The sequence below is a fragment of the Myotis lucifugus genome, unplaced genomic scaffold, assembly GCF_000147115.1.
Source record: "Myotis lucifugus unplaced genomic scaffold, Myoluc2.0 scaffold_185, whole genome shotgun sequence".
NCBI lineage: Eukaryota > Metazoa > Chordata > Mammalia > Chiroptera > Vespertilionidae > Myotis > Myotis lucifugus.
The window spans coordinates 2,471,977-2,491,471 of record NW_005871233.1 but is presented as its reverse complement, the minus strand read 5'-3'; the positions used below and the strand labels follow the sequence as shown (position 1 = coordinate 2,491,471).

The 19,495-nt window shown below is 54.3% G+C and overlaps 2 protein-coding genes across 7 annotated transcripts; one reads left to right on the top strand and one right to left on the bottom strand.

Annotated features, from left to right (window-relative positions):
- Positions 1-1,134: 1,134 nt before the first annotated feature.
- On the top strand, positions 1,135-3,301 carry TTC9B (tetratricopeptide repeat domain 9B). Its single transcript, XM_006096723.3, has 3 exons — positions 1,135-1,558; positions 2,119-2,301; positions 3,105-3,301. Exons 1-3 carry the CDS (start codon positions 1,144-1,146, stop codon positions 3,206-3,208), a joined length of 702 nt encoding a protein of 233 aa, XP_006096785.1. The 5' UTR covers positions 1,135-1,143; the 3' UTR covers positions 3,209-3,301.
- Positions 3,302-3,459: 158 nt separating this feature from the next.
- Positions 3,460-19,495, bottom strand: MAP3K10 (mitogen-activated protein kinase kinase kinase 10). Of its 6 annotated transcripts, none has more exons than XM_006096721.2 (10): positions 18,859-19,495; positions 14,464-14,644; positions 11,465-11,613; positions 10,841-11,016; positions 10,060-10,306; positions 7,918-8,034; positions 5,914-6,088; positions 5,708-5,820; positions 4,696-5,376; positions 3,460-4,039 (listed from the first exon to the last, which is right to left on the bottom strand). In XM_006096721.2, exons 1-10 carry the CDS (start codon positions 19,019-19,021, stop codon positions 3,717-3,719), a joined length of 2,325 nt encoding a protein of 774 aa, XP_006096783.1. In that variant the 5' UTR covers positions 19,022-19,495; the 3' UTR covers positions 3,460-3,716. The 6 variants fall into 6 exon arrangements, with proteins under 6 accessions (XP_006096783.1, XP_006096784.1, XP_023616306.1 ...); XM_006096722.3 differs by having other exon boundaries at positions 19,118-19,411; XM_023760538.1 differs by having other exon boundaries at positions 11,582-11,613; positions 18,859-19,084.

The window sequence follows — 19,495 nt, the reverse complement described above, 5'->3', positions numbered from 1 at the left end:
TAATTCCCATGCTGCACAGATGGAAGGCAAGCTGGAGGCAGAGCGAGGAGCCTGCCCAAGGTCCCACTGCTAAGTCAGTGGCTAAGGAGAGCGGAAGGACAACCCTCTCTTTCAGTCTCAGTTTTTCTTCCAAAGGCTCTCACATGTTTTATTTTCTGTTCACTCTTACGATTGCACCACTCACTCTGGGCTGTCACCTGCATTCCCACTGGTTTTTCTACTCAGTGAGCTCGATGAAGTCAAGAAGCAGATCTCTCTTGTTCATAGTTATCCCCTCCTCTAGGAGATCCATTGATTCATAACAAACATTTTCTTCACTCACCACTACAGTCTAGGGCAGACACCTCCTCTGGGCCCTCAGAGCCTGTTGCGTGTCCTCCATCTGGGGCTTGGACCCTCGGCCTGTACCTCCCCCATCCTGCCCTGACCACTTTGCCTGAGCTTCCCAGGCTAGCCCACTCTGGGCTGTCACTGGCTACTGGTTTGTCTCCTCACGGGACTAGGGGCTCCATGAGGATAGGGCCCGAAGCTCCCTCCTTCCCTGCTATATCCCAGCATCACCCAACCCAAAGCTTGGCACAGAAAAGATATCAGTGAATAGTTGTTTGTTGCATAGATAAACCAATGAGTTTCAAAGTTGCTACCATTGTCCCTTCCATGTTACTGAGGAGGATATAGAATTCCAGGTAATGTAGGTGATTTGTCCAAGTCATATGTAACTAGTGAGGAAAAACCCAGGGAATTGATCTGGGCAGCTTGATTCCAAAGCCTGTATCCTAAAGCCTGTATCCTTATCCAACATGCCGAATGCCCAGTGGGCTGAAAACCAGCTTTTCACGAGGTTGAAATCTTCCTGTTCTTTTCCCCAGACTTTTCCTTTCCTTCTAGAAAGCTTTGGGTACGAGGAAGGAGAGCAGGCAGAAGGGTGGGGGAGTCGGGGGAGTGGAAAGGAGGAAAAGGTGGGCTGGAGAATGAGGGCTGGGGCTGATTTGAAGAAAAGAGTGGGGAAGTCTTGAGGGGTTTCTCTAGACCCATAGGGGGCAGCCGGAGTCGGCTACCGGAGTTGAAGGGGCGGAGAAAGGGTGGGGACAGGCGCGGACGCAGCGAGATAGCTGCAGCAGCGGCCTCCAGGAGTTTCCCACAATGCAGCGCGGCGCGCTGTCCCCGGTGCTGATGCTCAGCGCAGCCCCGGAGCCTCCACCGCGCCCGCCTCCCGCACTCTCCCCGCCGGGCCCGGGTCCCCGCCATGGCTCCGCTCGGCCTGGTCCTGCCCCGGAATCGTCGGGGGGCCTGGGCGCGGCGCTCGATAGCAGCCTTCGGGCCGCTGTGGCGTTCAAGACGGAGGGTCAGCGCTGTTACCGAGAGAAGAAGTTCCGGGAAGCCATTGGCAAGTATCATCGGGCGCTGCTGCAGCTGAAGGCGGCGCAGGGGTCCCGCGCTGGAGGCCTGCCCGCCCCCGCCCCCGGGCCCGCCGCCGGCCCCGGGCCGGCCCGCCTCAGCGAGGAGCAGCGGCGCCTGGTGGAGAACACGGAGGTGGAGTGTTATGACTCTCTCACGGGTATGCGGCCGGCCGTCGGGAGCGCAGAGGGTGCTGGTGCGACGGGGTGGGAGTGAGGGGCAATCCTGAGGCCTTGGGCGGGGAGGGGCGAGCGGAGGCTTGAAGGGACCAGCGCTGGGGTCTGTGGGGGAGACATCAGAACTTACCAAAGAGAGGGCTCGGGGAAGGAGGGACCACGGGGACGGGAGGCGCTGGGATGCCGGAAACGGGCTTTGGGCTGCCACCGCGAACCTCAGGTGAGAAAGCCTTGCCCTGGGTGCTCCATTGAAAGCCTCATCCCCCGCCTGAGGTCGCCTCAGTACTATCCCCCACCCTCCCCACTGCGAAAATAGCCCGAGCGCTAGTCTGTTTTCACACCCTCTAGCGGCAGTGCAGATTGATCCCATTCTGATTGGTCGGAGGCTCGGCAGCCCCTGGTGGCCTGAAAAAGCCCTTAGGCCCGGCTCAGCCGTGGGAAAGGGTGGGGATTCCCTCGCAGCCTGGAATCCATGCTCCTCGCGGTCATGTGAAGTCTGGGGTTGCCGGCAGGCTCTGAGAGCGCGGGTCCCGGTGCCCCGCAGCCTGCCTGCTGCAGTCGGAGCTGGTGAATTATGAGCGGGTGCGCGAGTACTGTCTCAAGGTGCTGGAGAAGCAGCAGGGCAACTTCAAGGCCACCTACCGCGCTGGCATTGCCTTCTACCATCTGGGTGACTACGCGCACGCATTGCGCTACCTGCAGGAGGCCCGAAACCGGGAGCCCACAGGTGAGCGGGGTGGGGGCTGGGCGGAGCAGGGGGAGGGGCTGGAACAGAGCAAACAAGGGCAGGAAGGCCAGGGCACAGCTACTTCAGGGAGTGCTGGACCACACACCCCACCTCCACCTCCTCCTACTCCCCCACTCATCCACCCACCCATGCTTCCTGGATATTCACCCAACCACCTCTCATCTATTTATTGACTCATTTTGATGCTTCCCATTTAGCCCATTCCCTATGCACTCACTCCATGCCCCTCCCCAGCAACACACATTCATTCACCCACTCCCTCACTCACCCACTCCCACATCCACCTGTTCTCCCAGCCACCACGTGTGAAGCACTTGCTGGGAGTTAGACCCCCGGGTGGGAAATGGCAGGACATTTGCTGGGGGTGGGACAGGGGATGGCAGAGCTGGAGACTGGTTCCTTGCCCTCTGGGGTGTGTTGGTGTGTAGACAGACACAATAGGAGATTCTGTATTAAGAGCCAATGAAGAGGAGCACAGCCTGCATGATACGGGCTGTGGGAGTGGAGCTGGTACGTGGTTGGAGAACGGGCTTTGCAGATGTCACTGGAGGTAAGTAGAGTGTAACAGGAGTCTGAGCAGAGCAGTCCTGGCAGGGGAATAGCAAGTGCTACTCTGGAGGTGTGACATGCCCCCTCCCTTGTTGGGTCTCGGGCTTTTGAAGAAGGGGTCTGGCAATACCAGCTGGGGAGCCACGGAAGGCTGGGGACAGTGAGGTGTGAACTGAGGTGCTGCAGACGTCACCCAGGACACCCAGATAATGCCCTGCCCACCCTCCCTGCAGACACCAATGTCCTGCGCTACATCCAGTTGACCCAGCTGAAGATGAGCCGGTGCAGCCTGCAGAGGGAAGACAGTGGGGCCCAGCCTCGGGATGTCATTGGCTGAGGCCAGCCTATGGGGACTGTCCCTACCCCCACTCTCTCCCATCTCACTGTGTAACTTCCCTGACTCGTGTGTTGGCTAGTAAAGCACTTATCATAACCTCTTTGTGTGATGTTCTTGTGGGAACCAGGGAGGGGACAGGCCTGGGCTTCACCCTCTGGACCTCAGAAATCCAGAGGGGCCCAGGAGGAAGCAAGGGTGGGGGAAACCCTAGGGGATGAGCCAGGATTAGGGAAAGATACACAGCAAGCATGGCAGGGGGCAGGGGTTACCTTTAATGCTGCATTTTGTGCCAAATCCCCCACATTGCCCTGTCCCTGAGTATCCCTGCCCACCTTCCCCCCATGCTGCAGGGCAAGCACAGGGTACAAAGGAATAAATTAAGTGTTCTCCCCACTCCCCTTCCCCAATAAATAGAGTATCCTGCCCAGGGCCTCCCTGCCTGGTGGGCTGGGGCAGGGCCTGGGGTGCTACATTCATGGCTGCCCAAGCGGGTGGCAGTGGGCAGGCCTCAGCGGGAGCCACGGGCCCCACACAGGGGCACTGTGCCGTCCTGGCTCTGCCCCTCCATGTCCATGTCAAGCAGCGTGGGCTGCATGCTGGGGGGCCCGGGGCTCTCTGGAGCGTCCAGCCTATTGGGCGGCGAGATGCTGAGTGTCCGGCCGAAGGAGACCCGTTTCCAGGGGTCCAGGCAGGGGCGGCTGGCAGCAGGCCGGGGTCTCGGAGTGAAGGTCAGGGTGGTGGGGCGGCCAGGAAACTCGGGGGGCTGGAGGTGGGTGGGAAATGGAGCCTGGGGTGTAGGCAGGTGGGGGAAGTCCAGGGGATCTCGAGGGCCTGGTAAGAGAGGATCAGAGGAGGTGAGTGAGGTGGAGCCGAGGGTGGTATTGAAAAGCCAGGAGCATTGACATGAAAATTAGAATTTCTGACTTTTCTCAAAAAATCTGCTGGAGAAAAAACCCTCATCCTTCCCAGATCTCTTACACTGGGCTAAGGTCAGAAAGAGAGCTCAGAGCTATGGAGGCCTGAGGCAGGATAGCATCTCTAGATGGGCTAACAGCGCCTCCCCACATGGGTGAGGAGTAGGTCCAATAACAATGGTGAGACTAGCTCAGTGCCTGATAGAAGGTACCCAACTCCTTTATGTTTCGGTCTCTTTGTAGGTTCAACAAAGGCACCGAGAACAGGGCCTGGCGCATGGCTGTTCGCTATAATTCTGTGTTAGCTCTAGGTATTGCCATCATTAATGTCACCTGCTTGGCCCCTGTGGGCATTAGAGTTTGTCACCTCTGCTTCATCCTGTGTCACAATCACCCGGGGCCCCACAGTGCCTCTAGCAGTGAGGGCCAGGGGGACACAGCCCTCCCCCCCTGCTGGGCAGGAGACGGCCACCTCGGCATCTCAGGGTGGCGGCTGGGCTGGGACACCGGACCTTGGAAGGGCAGGGAAGAAGGGCCCTTTTCTGCACACGGGGCACAGGGTGCCTCACTCACCAGGGCCAGGGCCTGTGGGCTCTGGCGCCCCCCGCTGCCCTAGCGCCCCATCCGAGGGGGTCCTCCGGTGCCCGCGGTTCACAGCGCGTGTGGCAGTGACTGTGACGTGGGTGGGCGTCAGTGACTGGCGGGGGTCCTTCTTGAAACTCTCCAGCTCCAGATCCACCAGGGGGTTGGTGTTGGGCGAGGGCGCAACAGGAGAGGGCGTCGGGGAGGGTGCGGCTGGCGCAGCCTCGTCGCTGTCGGAGCGCAGCAGTGAGCGCGTGGAGTTGCAGTCGGACACGGAGGACAGCGATACCAGGGTGGCCGAAGGCGCCAGGCCAGGGCCGGCGGAGGCTGCGTTGGGGCGTCCAGGGGAGCGTGCAGGCGGGCTGAGGCCCCGTGGGAAGCGGCCAGCGCGGTGGAAGAAGAGGCCGTCGAGCCATCTCCGCTGCTCCTCACCATCCGCTGCGCGCGCTTCCGCCACGTCAGCGCCCAAGCCCACCGCGCCCAGCAGCGTGGCACAGCCCAGCAGCGCAAATTCGCAGCGCCTCCGCCGGGCGCCAAGCGCGGGTCGGGTGGGTGTGGGGGGCAGCGGCACCCCAGGGGAGGGCTGGGTGGGCAGCGGCACCTCGAGGTAGGCCAGGGTGCTGTGGGGGGAGTGGGGCCCGCTGCTGTTTCCCTCTGCCTCCGCGAGCTCCTCTGCAACCAGAGAGGGCGGGCACTGGACTCCAGGCGTCCCTGGGGACTTGGAGGCAAGGGGCTGCCCCCACGATCCCTCAAACAGCAAGCCCCCAAGTCCTCTAAGCATGGCTTTCGGCTCTGTTTCCCCTAAAGCCCCTGCCCCTGGGAGATGCCCACAGCCCAGGGGCGGGCTGTCCCCTTTCTGGGAATGCTTTCTGCACTCTGGCCCAGTGAAATCCCCGCCCACCCCGAAACCCTGGGGAATGGTGACCCCTCTGTCTTGGCAGTGTCCCCTTCAGCCAGGGAAGGTCCTCTCCCTTCCCTTTTGAAGGCACCCTCATCCTCTTACCCATCTCATTGAGGCTGGCGAAGCCTGGGGCAATGGGGGTGTGTTTGGGGGACTTGCCCAGGTTGGGGGCGCTGGATGACCACTGTTTGCTTCCTTCCCCCAGGGCCTTCAGCCTGCAGGGGAAACAGAGTTGGGGGCGGGTGGTGGGCCTTCTGGTGGCCATGGGCCTGGGGGGAGGGCACGGGGTGGGCTCCAGCCACCAATACCTCTCTTCTCCTTCAGCCTGCTCCTTCTGCAGGGTGGAGCTGGGCCCCCAGGTCCGGCCTTTCTTCTTGCCCCCAACCAGTTCTTCCTTCTTTGGGGGCCCGCTGCGGCCCCAGGTACTACTGCCGCTACTACCGCTGCCACTGCTGCCGCCGCCACCACCATCCATAGGAGTCACTGGGCCGAGAAAAGCCACTTGGTTACTGGGTCTTGGAAAGTCTGACCCGCTGGGTTCCCAGCTTCACTGTCCCCACCTGGGATTCATCCTCCACCTGGAAGCTCAAAGGATCTTGGATTCTAACTCCCATCATGACCCTTCTCTGCTCGAAATCCTTCCACAGCTCCTCACTGCCCAGGACGACAGCCCAGCTCCTCGGTCAGCATTCAAGGCCCTTCATGTCATTCCCAGCTGACTTCCTCAGCCTCATTTCCATCACTCCTCACAGCCTAACCCTTCAACCATCCACTCATTCTCAAATGTTTACTGAGCACCTGTTCTGTGCCAAGACCTGTGGCAGGTGCTGAAAAGACAGAAGTGGACAGCGCAGACGAACCCCAGCCTCAGGATCAACACGACTCTCCCAGGGAAGTCATCTGTGCAGGAGGCAAGTGCTGCAGGAAACATGAGGCAGGACAGGGCCTGGTGGCTGGGGAAGGCTTCCCGTGGGAGGAGAGAACTGGGCAAAGACCAGGTGGTGAGTGAGTCAAGAAGATACAAGGGAGAGGAGCACTTCAGGCAGAGGGAACGGCAAATGCCAAGGCCCTGAGCCTGGACAGCGCGGAATGTGCACAGAACAGCAGGAGGCCAGTGTGGTTGGTGCGGAGGGAGGGAGGGAAGGAGAGCTAGAGTCGGGATATGCAGGCAGAGAGTGTAAGTGCCGTGGTTGGGACCCCATGTCTACAGGTTCCCAGGTGGGTGCTTCCACACCTCCATGCCTTTGCACAGGCTGTTCCTTCACCTGGAATTCTGTGCCTTTTCAGTCCCTTCCCTGACGTGGTTGGCTGCATGCCCTTCAAGCCTCCAGCTCTGGAGTAATTTGTTCCCTGGAGAGTCAGAAGGCTGTGTCTTCTCTGTTCCTACCACACTTTGAAGGTACCCTGATACCAGTACTGACTCCACTGCATGGCTGTTATTTGTCTTTGTGTCTCCCATGAGAATGACCTCCAGGCCTGGTACAAAGCTGGTGCCCAAACAGGTGTGCAGGAGGCAGTGTGTGGGGCAAGGCTGGGGGTGAATGATGGGGCAGAACAAGAGTGGAGTCAGCCCTATATCCTCCAATTTATCAGCAAACCCATGCAGCTGCACCTCTGCCAGGCAGCCCCTACTGTGACCATCTCTCCCTCCAAGGCCCTACCCTGGGTCAGCCCCCATCACCTCACTTGTCTCCTGCCCTTACTCCTGCCCTCTTACCATCCACATCCCCACGGCAGCCAGAGGGAAAGGTATGTCTTTTCACATTGCTGCCCGCTCACAGCCCTCCAGAGCTCCCCGTCACCTTTAAAATGGAATCTAGGTTCTTTATCCAGCTCTCAAGGCCCAGCGTGATCTGGCCCCTGTTGAACCCCTGACCTATTGCTCTGCACCCCGATCGTTCTACTCCAGCCAAGTTGGCCTTTTGGGCCGACACACATGCCATGCTTGTTCCCACCTCTGGAACTTTGCCTTTGCCGTTCCCTCTGCCAGGGACACTTCCTCAGATCTCTGCACGTCTCTCTTGCTCTTACCACTTAGGTCCCTGCTCAAACCCAGCGCCTCAAACAGGCCCTCCTGATACAAAACAGCAACTCTTCTCTTTTATTCCCTTCCCTGGTTTCCTTTATAGTGCTTATCCCTAAAAAGGTGATCCTGTCTGCTTGCTGATGTGTTCATTGTGTTTCTCCCCCAGGAGAACGAGGGAGGGGACCCTGCCTGTCTGGTTCCCCGCTGATCCCCCGCTTGGTGCAAAAAATGTGTTCAGAGAAGCCTGCTGACTGATGGGTTGGTCAGGGCCTTGGGAGATACTCACAGCGAATGGCCCTCAGCCGGGGGATGATGCTGGGGCTCGCGGGGGGGCTGGTCCCATCGGATCCTTTCCGCTTGTCCAAGGTTGGAGAGGCCTGGACTGTGATCTTGTGCTCAAAGCCTGCAAAACAGAAACTTCCCTAAGCAAACGGTTCCACGGGTCACCTGAGCAGTTCCCTTCACAGAAGGGCAGTTCCCTCTAGAAGCATAGAAGCAGTGCCGCCATTTTGTATTCGTATCACAGCGGTTCTCCAAGTGTGGCTCCCAGACTAGCAGCATCAACACTGAGTGGAAGCATCTTGAAATGCATGTTCCCGGGCCCTTCCTGAATTAGCAGCTTTGAGGGTAAGGCACATCTAACTGTGGAGGGACAAGTGCTCCAGGTACCCCTGATACACATTCAGGTTTGAGAGCGGCTGCCCTCACTAAGAACCTAGGCCTGAGTGTCCACTCTGGTGGCCATCAGCCACATGTGGCAACTGAGCACTTGAAATGTGGCTTGTACAACCAGGAACTGGAGAGCTTTACCTTTATTTATTTAACTGCAATTTAAATTTACTTTTAAAGGCGAATATGCAAATTTGGTCATTAGAAACAATGAAGCATGCATGGAACAACCTGGGTGTAAAATCTGCTTTCTCAATATTTTATGAAGTCTAAAGACAGGTGAAGTATTTCTGATGAAAATTCAGCCCTTGGATTGAGATGTGCTGTAAATATAAAATACATACTGGATTTCATAGATTTAGTATGGGGGAAAAAGGTATATTCCTTTAACAAGTGTTTCTTGTATTTATTATATGTGAAACCATAACATTTTAGATACATTGGGCTAAATAAAGTATATTATTAAAATTTCACTTGTTTCTCTTTCATACATATATATATATATATATATATATATATATATATATATATATATATATATATACAGACATATATATGTGTGTGTGTGTGTGTGTGTATATATATATACATACACACATATTTATACATGTAATTTTCTTTATTTCAGAGAGGAAGGGAGAGGGAGAGATAGAAACATCAATGATGAAAGAGAATCATTGACTGGCTGCCTCCTGCATGCCCCAACTGGGGATCGAGCCTGCAACCCTGGCATGTGCCCTGACCAGGAATCCAACTGTGACCTCTTGGTTCATAGGTTGATGCTCAACCACTGAGCCACACTGGCCAGGCTCTTTCCCTTTCTTAATGTAGCCATTAGAAAATTTAAAATCACACATGTGGCTTGCATTTCTGTGAGCTGGTGCTGTTCCAGGCACTGTGCTGTGGCTGTAACATCACAGAGAGACAACCAGCATAATGAGCCTTCTGACATCACCCAGGAAGCAGTCTTTGAAAAAAAATAAAATCAAACCTAAACTTGAAACGAATTAAGCCTTGAGATCCATGTGAAACCTATGTTTGTAGATCAAAAATGGCTGAACATCAGCAATTCCATATGGTTTAACCTAATACCAATTTATAGGAAATCCAGGAGACACAGGGACCTGTGAAGTGAAAACTGGGCAATTCAAGCAGCAAAATCTAGACCGTGGGAACAGGATAAATGAAGTGTCCTCAACAAATTATTGGCAAGGAGGAAAGCGAGGCAGAGCAAAAGATATTAAGCAAATAGTTGGGAGACAAAACTATAAAGGAAGGAAGTGACTGCCCTGAAAGTCAAGACGGGTCACTCTCGGGGCTGCAGGGCGTTGGGGGGGCACATGGAGGGCAACTGGTGGCTGTAGGGTGATTACACTGATGCTTTAAGCTGTACAGTTTTTGGTGGTTGTGTGTGTGTGTGTGTGTGTATGTGTGTATGGTATTTAGCATTAAAAATATATATATATTAAAAGCCCTAGCTGGTTTGGCTCAATGGATAGAGCACCTGCGGACTGAAGGGTCCTGGGTTCGATTCTGGTCAAGGCCACATGCCCAGGTTGTGGGCTCAGTCCCCAGTAGGGGGTGTGCAGGAGGCAGCCGATCAATGGTTCTCTCTCAGCATTGATGTTTCCTATCTCTTACTCTCCCTTCCTCTCTGAAATCAATAAAAAAAATATTTAAAAAATATTTTAAAAAGAAAAGAAAAAAGGAAGCAATAAACTCTGGGTTAGGGACGCTCCAAGCGGACAGAGATGAGTACCAGAGGGCAGGCTGATGTGGCTGCCACCTTCCCGCAGCTTGAGAAGGCGGGTGCGCCTGAAGTTGCCCTTGCGTCTGCGGACACGGGGCTTTTCCTGGCTCAGCTGGCACATCAGCAGGTGCAGCTCCCGCTCCACGATGTCCATCTCACGCTGCGCCAGCTCCTGCTCTCGCCGTCGCAGCTGCTCCTCTTGGCAGCGCTGCTCCTGGGCCGCCCGCAGTAGCTCCTCCTCACGGCTGCGGAGCTCCTGGAGAGGAGACGGGGCTGGGGAAAGGGCTTGGCTTCTCTGCCCCTGGGATGAACCCAGGGCTGAGGGGTCTGGCTGGGGCCCTGCCTAGGAGTGTCCTGCTGTGTGAGCAAATTGGGGGCACAAAAGTTGGGTGCCAGGGCCGGGGACTGTGTTAGCCCAAAGAAAGAATGTCTTTTTTTTCCTCTTTAATTTTTTAACTCTTCAATTAGGAAAACTTCAAACATCCATGAAAGCAGAGAGAACAGTCTGTCCCCATGCTCCCATCATCCAACAATTGTCCGTACTTTGCAAATCTTCCCCTTCCTTCTCTCCTCTCTCTCCCTCTCGTTTTGCTGTAGTATTTCAGGTAGTATCACTTGTAAGCACTTCAGGGCAGGGTGCCTTTTTCTTTTTAATCCACTAACAGAAGGCTGTCTTTTCTTAGACAAAAAAGGGTCCCTGGGCCCCGGCTCGGGAAGGGACTCTACCCCACCCAAGGCATCAGAACTCAGGGGTCTTGTCCATCCCTCCCACCTTGCCCCTTGCCTTCACCTTCTCCTTGGTTCGGAGATCATTGAACATGTGCTGAATCTCCAGCTTCCAGTCTTCCTGCAGTGAGTGGAAGGACTCCAGTGGCATCTGGAATAGGGCTGACTGTTCTATGACTTCAAGCTGCTTCAAGATGCTGCTGAAATCTGGCCGCCCGTGGGGGTCTGGGTCCCAGCACTCTGGGGTGGGAGTGGAGATGTCAGTGGTCATGCTCTGGGGCATCAGCCTGCTCAGTGAAAGGCAGGACTTTAAGGGGCTGTACACAGACAGCTTCCATGGAGCTGAGGGGAAGGAATTCAAACCCAAACTCCTGGCAATCTTTCACTCTGAAACTCTGGGAGAGAAACCCAGGGACCTGATCTCTGACTGCTGATAGAATCAGGGATCAGGGAGGGATCCTAGGGCCAATGAATCCTAACAGGTTGCCCTCAAGAACTGTGGGCCCGGCCAGAGTAAGGGTCTGGGGGCCATGGAGCCAACTGTGGGGGAGTCATTGTCTGATGGGTCCAGCCCTTCTCTCTCACCCCTGGGCCCACTGGTATGGATGGGTGTGAATGGGCGAGGTCTGGACCCACGGGCCCCTGCCACCCAAGCTGAGCCTTCCCTCTCCACGGGGCCCTGGCTCACCCTCCAGTAGGCGGGCAAAGGGCTCGGGGCATGTGGAGGGGATGGGCAGTGTCAGCTTGTTCATAGCCACGCCATATGCCACAGCCAAGGCGTCGATTTCACGGTAGGGGACCTCACCCGTCAGCAGCTCCCAGAGCAGCACCCCGAAGCTGCAGGTGGGGGAGAGGGAGGGGTGATGCCACAATCCACCCCAATCCTCACTTATACCCCAGTCCTGCCTCCTGCCTCCAGTTCCCGGGTGCGCCCCCCTCACCCCGACATTCAGCCTGGCCAAAGAGGCCACAACCACCTAATTTGACCTCCTCTGCCCTGATCGCAAATGGATGTGCTGAGATTGCTCTCTGATGTCTGGCTTTTGCTCTCTCCTCCCTTGCCCCTGCCTGGAAACCTTCAGTGGGTCCCCTGTGCCCACCCTTCTTAGCCGTGACCTTCGGTGACCCCTGCAGCTCACCTGTAAGCACTCTCAGCCTCCATATCAACCTCAGCTTCATCTTGCAGCCACACTTGAGTTGAACAAGCCCTGTTCTTCCAAACTTCTGGCCTTTGCACAGGCTGTTCCCTTTGTCAAGAACACTTTTCCCTTTGTAACTGTCCCTTCAGTCTCAACTCAGGTGCTCCCTCTCCCAGGAAGCCTTCCTTGATTTCACAGCCTCCAAAGCTGGGTTAGAGGTCCCTCCTCTATGCTCCCATAGAACCTGTGGCACTTACCCATAAAAACAAGTTAACACTATCTAACATTTATAAAGTACTTTCTTATGGCTAGCACTGTCCTAGGCACTCAGTAATCCTCACAACAGCCCTGGAAGGCAGTCTTGGTATGATCCCCATTTTATCTGATGAGCAGAGTTGTAGGCTCAGAAGGTTAAGCTGCTTGCCTACAGTCACACAGCTAGTAAGCAGTAGAGCCACACTCAAACTCAGGTTTGCCTGATGCTCACGACAATGTCCCTAATGGCTCCACAGCACCAGAGCGTGCATCTCTGTGCTACAACCACCTGCGTGCCCATCTTCTCTAGTAAGCTGTGCTCCTCTGGATCTTGACCGCTGCTTTATGCAGTGCCTAACATGTCCCCCACATCCCCACGTGCATTCATTCACATGTACCTAAGTATCCAGTGTGCCAGACACTGTTCCAGGCACTGGAACAAGATAGATGCGACTCCTGCCCTCATGCAGCTGGCAGCCTCCCCTCTTTCTCAGTGACAGTGCTGGTGAATTTGCGCTGGGCATATGCTGCCTGAAATAATCTTCCCATCTTCCTTTGCAGCTCATTGTGCCCACATGACATTGGTTCTGGCCAGAGGGATGTAGCAGGGTGTGTAGTGTGCAACTAACTTCCAGGAAGTATCCTTAAAGGGAAGAGGTGCCCCGCTAATCGTTTCTCCTTTCTACTGATTGGAATGTGGACATGAAAGCTGGAGCGCAGGCAGCCGTTTTGGACCATGAGGCGAACTTGGGGATGGAGGCCATGCCAGGTGGAGGAACATGAGAGGGGCTTATACTTAGAGGCGGCACGACCCTCCACCTTTCCTCTGTCCCTGGAAACCTGTGGGGATGTTTGATTGTCACAGCGACCGGGGAGTGCTACTGATGTTTGGCTGCTTCGAACCATGGATACCTTTGTCCTGAAAAGTCCAGGACAGTATCGCACAAGCAAGAATTATCCTGCCCAATGTCAATGACACCCCCATTAAGGGACCCTGACATAGGACCTTGGATCCCTAACACTATCAGTCCTGGCTTCACATGACAGCAAAAACTTCAGCCTTGTTTTTATTTGGGGTTTCTGTTCCTTGCCACTGAAACATGGCTCTGCTAAATGCCTGGGACCACAAATGATGCCTCATGTGAAGACAGTCTCAGGACGTCACCCGAAGGCTGTGCTCTCTAGTTGAGATCCTGTCTGCCCCAAAGCCATGACTTTGCTGCTTGTTCCATCTGGAGCCTCAGTGGGGGCTCTCTCCCAGCAGCAGGCCCTGGGTTAAAGAGTTTTGCTGCCACCACAAAGTCTTGTTGGTGATGGCAGCAGCCTCCTCACTGGCCTCCCACTCCCACTCCTCCCCTACAATCCATTCTCCACCCTACAACTGGAGGCAGCCTCTCCAATGCTGAGTCAGATCGCATCATTCATAAATGCCTCTAATGGCGTTCCATTATGCTTAGAATAAAACAGAGGCTGGTGCCTCATCCAAGAGGCCCTCCAGCTCTCTTTCCTTCATTTCCTACCACTTTCCTCGTCTGCTCTAGCCAACCACGCAGGTCCTCATAGCTGTTTCTGGTCCCACGAATCTTATTTTCATCTCAGTACCTCCTTTGTGTGAGCTGTTCCCTCTGACCGGGAAGCTTCTTCCCCCAAACTCTGCATAGTTGGCTCTGTCTTGTCATCCAGGATGCAGCTCAATTATCTCGTCTCATAAAAGCCTTCTGCAAGAAGTCCTCCAGCCTTCAGAGTTCTTTTCCGTCAACCTCCTGGCTCATAATGCTACCTAATACTTTTTCTAGTGAATAAACTTATATTACTTTACAATTTTCTTAAAAACGGCTTTTTTCCAGCTTCTTGTGTGCTTGTTTACTATCCCTGCAAGCAGGGAATGTGTCTGTTTTTATTTCTGCTGTATCCCTAGCACCCAGCACTATTGGTTGGATGGATGCATGCATGAATGGTTGTCTCCAAAGGTCTCAACTTCCTGTTTGACAAGTTGGGGCTGTGTAATGGATGGTGTCTGAAGGGCCTTTCGTGCTGACAACATCCAATCTCTACATCTTTGCTTTTGTTTTGTGTGTGTTTGTTTTACTGCAATCCAAGTCCTCCTCAGCTGCCACTTTTGCTATCAGAGCAGAGACCTGCTTTGGTACCCGTCTATTGGTCTGACGTGGCCAGCACTTTCCCAGGCCCAGAACCTGGCTTCAGTGGGAGACTGTCCCTCCCACTCTGCCCTCACCCCTGCTCACCCCCCCCCCCCACCATTTCCAAGAGGCCTCCCAAGCCCCATCAGCACCTCCAGACGTCACTGCTTTTGGAGAAGAGGGAGAGACGAATAACCTCCGGGGCCATCCAGGCGTAAGTCCCTGCTGCGCTCATTTTGGTGGTCTTGTGCCACTCTCGGGCGAGGCCGAAGTCCGTGATCTTGAGCACCGTGTCCGCGAGGTTGTGGTTCTCGATGGCCTCCAGAATGAGGACTGTGGGGTAGGAAGAAAGGGGTCACCCCAGACCTGGTGGGCTGTAGACCGCATGTCCTGGCCCTGCCTCAGCTGGACTTTTTTACCTGTTTTCTGTCCCCCACCTCAAGTGGCCGGTCTAATCCCTACACCTTCCAGGAGTACTTCTTGGCCCCAACCTGGACGCTGGGGAGCTCAGTGAAAGGTCGATGGCCAAGGCCTTGGTTCGCCTTGAATTCCCAACCTCCCCAGAAGTAGAAGCTACAAACCATGAGCCAAAGGGATGAACAAGGTTTCCTTTGTCTTTGTCATCCCTGTGGTCACTGCACTCATGTCATGGCCCCAATTCTACTCCTTTCTGTGTCATACTCTTTGCCACCTGACTTCGCAAATCTTTCCACTAAAGACGCAGAGTGCGTGTCCCCATGCTTTCCTCTGGGTTGGCCAGATGACTTGCTTTGGCCAGTAGAGTGAGGCAGAAGTGAGGGTACCAAGCCTAGGCCTTAAGGCCTCGTGTGCTGGCTTGCCCTCTTGCACTTCTGCCATCAGCAGAACATGCCTTGCTGGTCCAAGGCAGATGCGAGATCCTCGAAGCACAGCCTTTCCAGCTGACCCAGCCTAAATCATTTACCCTCCAGCTGGCCTGCGAATGCATGAGCAGTAATAAATGACAAGGAGTTTGAAGACACTGAGTTTGGGGGTGGTTTGTTACACAACAGTATTGTGACAAAATCTGACTGATACATCCCCAAAGCATACGGAATGGTTCCAACTTACTTGCTGCCTACCGTCAATACTAATAATCATCATGGCTGCTGTTTATCAGGATATTATTATGTGGCAAGCACAGTGCTAAGCATCCCAAGAATTACATGAAGTGTTTCACTTATATTAGTATTCATTTCATTATATTCATTTACATAAATTAACTAGCAAGCAACCCATTTTGCTGACTAGCAAACCAAGGCTCAGAGCAATGAGGTCACTTGGCCAAGATCACACAGCTTAAAAATGGTGAGGTAAAGCCCAGATGTGTCATCAAAGCCCAATCTTTTAACTCCTATGACATTCTACTACCTCCTATCAAACAGAGGCCCCAAAGTGTACAGGGTACAGCCTGGGCTGGAATTAAAGCCTGCCACTTATTAGTTGCATAACCTTGTATAATTTTATTTTTATTAACACCAAGATTTCTCCTCTGTTATATGGAGATGATAATAATAATAATATTTACCTTATAGGGTTGTAGCAAAGATTTATTGCCTGAAGCAACAGTAAGACCTTTAAGAATGTTAGCTATTACTATTAGTGTGTGATGCCACCATAATTGTTTCTTTATCTTTGACCCTTCCCAGTTACTTCTCCAGTCAAAATAACAATGAGGTAATTCTACTATCATGTCCATTTGGCAGATGAAGAAACCAGGGGTTAGAGAGATCAGTACATTTCCCAAGGTCACACAGTTGGTAATCTTGTCAATTTTTACAAGCCTGATTCAAATGACGCCTCCTCCTGGCAGCCTCCTGTGACTGCCTGTGACTCCAACTACTAGAAATACTCCCTTCTGGGGTCCCCACTGCTCCTGTTTGTGGAGTGATCCTGTGACAGAGGGAACAACCCCATGGTCATACACTTTATTTTTGCATCTTCCAGGCGGGGCCTAAATCGGTTCCCTTTAAAAAATATATCTGGCCCTAACCGGTTTGGCTCAGTGGATGGAGCGTTGGCCTGCGGACTGAAGGGTCCCAGGTTCGATTCCGGTCAAGGGCATGTACCTGGGTTGCGGGCACATCCTCAGTAGGGGGTGTGCAGGAGGCAGCTGGTTGATGTTTCTCTCTCATTGATGTTTCTAACTCTCTCCCTTCCTCTCTGTGGAAAATCAATAAAATATATTTAAAAAAATATATATCTGATCATGTCATTCTCCTGCTTAAAACCTTCTAATGGCTTCCACTACATTGAATAAAATGCCCAAAGTCTTCACTGTAGCCCCCAAGGTCAACAGGATCTGGCCTCTGCCTACCTTTCCACCTTTGCCTCACTCCTACTCTTGCAACTCCTGGGGTCTTGCAGTCTCTCTAACAAGGCACACTCTTTCCCTCCTCATGACCTCTGCCCTGCCCACATCTTTGTAAGGCTGGATCCTTTTGGTTCGGGTCTCTGTTCAAATGTTGCCTTCCCTGACCAGCTGATCTAAAGAGCTCTCTCTGCCCCATCCTTAATCTGCTTTATTTCCTTCGGAGCTCGGTACTCTCTGGACATTTTATCTAAATATCAATCACTGGTTGAACATTGACCTATGAACCAGGAGGACACGGTCAGGGCACATGCACAGGTTGCGGGCTCGATCCCCAGTAGGGGACATGCAGGAGGCAGTCAATCAATCATTCTCTCTCATCATTGATGTTTCTCTCTCTCCCTCTCCCTTCCTCCCTGAAATAAATTGAAAATATTTTTAAAAATTTACAAATTTTTATAAATTTAGGACAGTGCCTAGTATGCTTAATTCTGCTTAACAATTATTGGTTGAAAGAACCAGTGAGAGTGATACGTCAGATGAGGACTCCTTAGGGGAGGATGACTGGGGGAAGCTGTGCTGTGGAGGCCTGTATCCTCTGTCTCAGGCACGGAGCAGGCCCATTGCCGGAGCAGGAAGTCCTGGCCTAGAGTCTTACCAACCCTCTGTTCAGGTGGCACTGGCTACACAACAACTTGGGGGTGGGAGCAGTGTCTTTATACCCAGCTGCAGGCTGTGAAATCAGCAGGGGTGAGGAAGAACCTAGAAGGTGCCCTAGCCTTCAAGGGGAGCATGCCCGTAGTCCTGCCTCCATTTACCCAGCATTTCAGAGGAGTAGAGCATGAGCATCTATGAAGGCAGGGACCATCTATGTCTGTCTTCCTTCATTCCCAGTCCTGGTATAGGGCTTGGCACACCTTGAACACTTGGTAGCTCTCTGTTGAGTGTACGAATGCCAGGCCTGGTAGGTAAGGCCCACCCCTCTGTTCTAGGTGGTGGTGGGGGCATAGCAACAAACTTATAAAAAATAATGGGATGGATTCAAACAAATTTCAAGATGTAGAACTGACAGGGATCAGAAATAGATGAGATGTGAGGGCCAAGGGGAACCCTTCACAGTTCATGTGAGTGCAGGGAACATGCTGGTCTCATTTCTCATTGATCCCTCTAGCTTAGCACAAGATCCAGCCCAGTAAATACCAAACTAAAGAATGATTAAATAAATGCAGAAATGAAAGGAAGTGAGAAGGGGCAGAGGAAGATAGGAGAGTAGGATTTTGCCCCTGCTGTATCCTTAAGACCCACAACAGGGTCTGGCATACAACAGGCGCTCCTGAAATATCTGGGAATGAATGAAATCTCTAGTTTGTAGGTATTATTAGGGCAGAAATCATGGCCATCTTCGTCCCTGCTTTGCTCCTACATAAGAGGTGCTCAGTTAGTATTTGCTGACATCACGAGAAGCTCCTTGATCTAGATGTGGGTCCCCGGGAACCTTCCCTTCTACCAGGTCTCCGTCCTCATTCAACGACCAATCAACGTTTGAGGGCCTGTGACAGGCCTGGCAGCCTGGAATTTACATAAGGCACATTCCTTTTCCTCCTTCCTCGTCTTTTCGTTTGCCTCAGCGAGCTGGACCAGAGGCATAGCAGGACGCCAGGAGGTGGTTCTCCAACAGGGGCAAGTCTGCCCCCCAGGGGGCACTTGGCAATGTCTGGAGACATTTTTGCTTATCGTAACTGGAGGTGGGGTTGGGGTGAGGAATGCCCGTGGCATCTAGTGGGTAGAGACCAAGGATGCTGCTCAACAACTTACCACACACGAGACCGACCCTGTGATCACCCTCCCCAAAGGTCAGTAGTGCCAATGCCGAGAAACCCTCACTAGGCCAGGTTCTCTGTCTCTGGGGGGCTCTGGTGTCCTGGTGGGCAGGGGTGCATCTGCCCTGTTCACACCGGGAATGCAGGGTCTGTCACAGTGTTTACAGACACGTATTTATTGAGCGACGGCGACCTTAGCCTGGGAGGCAGGCAGTCCTTCAACCTTTCTGAGCCACCCTGTCCTCCCTTAATGGGCAAGGCCTGCCTCGCCGGCCCTGAAGGTTACTGCTGCCCCTGCCTGTCCCGGGCAGTGTTTTCTGGTTTTCCCACTTCCCACCACCTCAGCCTGGCCTCCTAAAGTCCTATGGAAGCAAGTTCTGGGGGATGACACCACTTACTGTTGATGGACTTGAGGTCCCGGTGGATGATGGGCACGGGGGCCTCATTGTGTAGGTAGTTCATGCCCCGGGCCACCTGCACCGCCCAGTTGACCAGTACATGCGGGGGCACCTGGCGACCCGCCAGCACCCTGCTCAGCGCGCCCCCCCGGGCATACTCCATCACCAGGCAGAGGTGCGGGGGGCTGAGGCAGGCGCCCCGGAGTAAAAGGATGGTGGGTGCCGCAGAGCTTCGGAGGAGCCGGGCTTCTTTGCGCACCTGCTCTGCGGTCACTGCCGGGTCCCGCTCAGGGTCCAGCCTGGCGGCCTTGACGGCCACCTCCTCGCCGCGCCACAGGGCCCGGTAGACCTTGCCGAAGCCCCCGACGCCGATGATCTCCTCCAGCTGCAGCTCGTGGAAGGGGATCTCCCGCGGCAGCCGGAGGCCGGCGGGCCCGCCGGCCGCGGCGGGGCCACGTAGTCGCTGGGGAAGACCCCCACCCGGCCGCCGGGGAGCCGCCCGGTCCACCAGCCCTCGTCGCCCGACACCGCACAGTCCTGGGACAGCACCTGGACCCGGTCCCCCCTACGCAGGGTCAGCTCCTCGTCGCCCGTCACCTCGTAGTCGAACACCGCGGTCCAGATGGGCCCGCGGGGG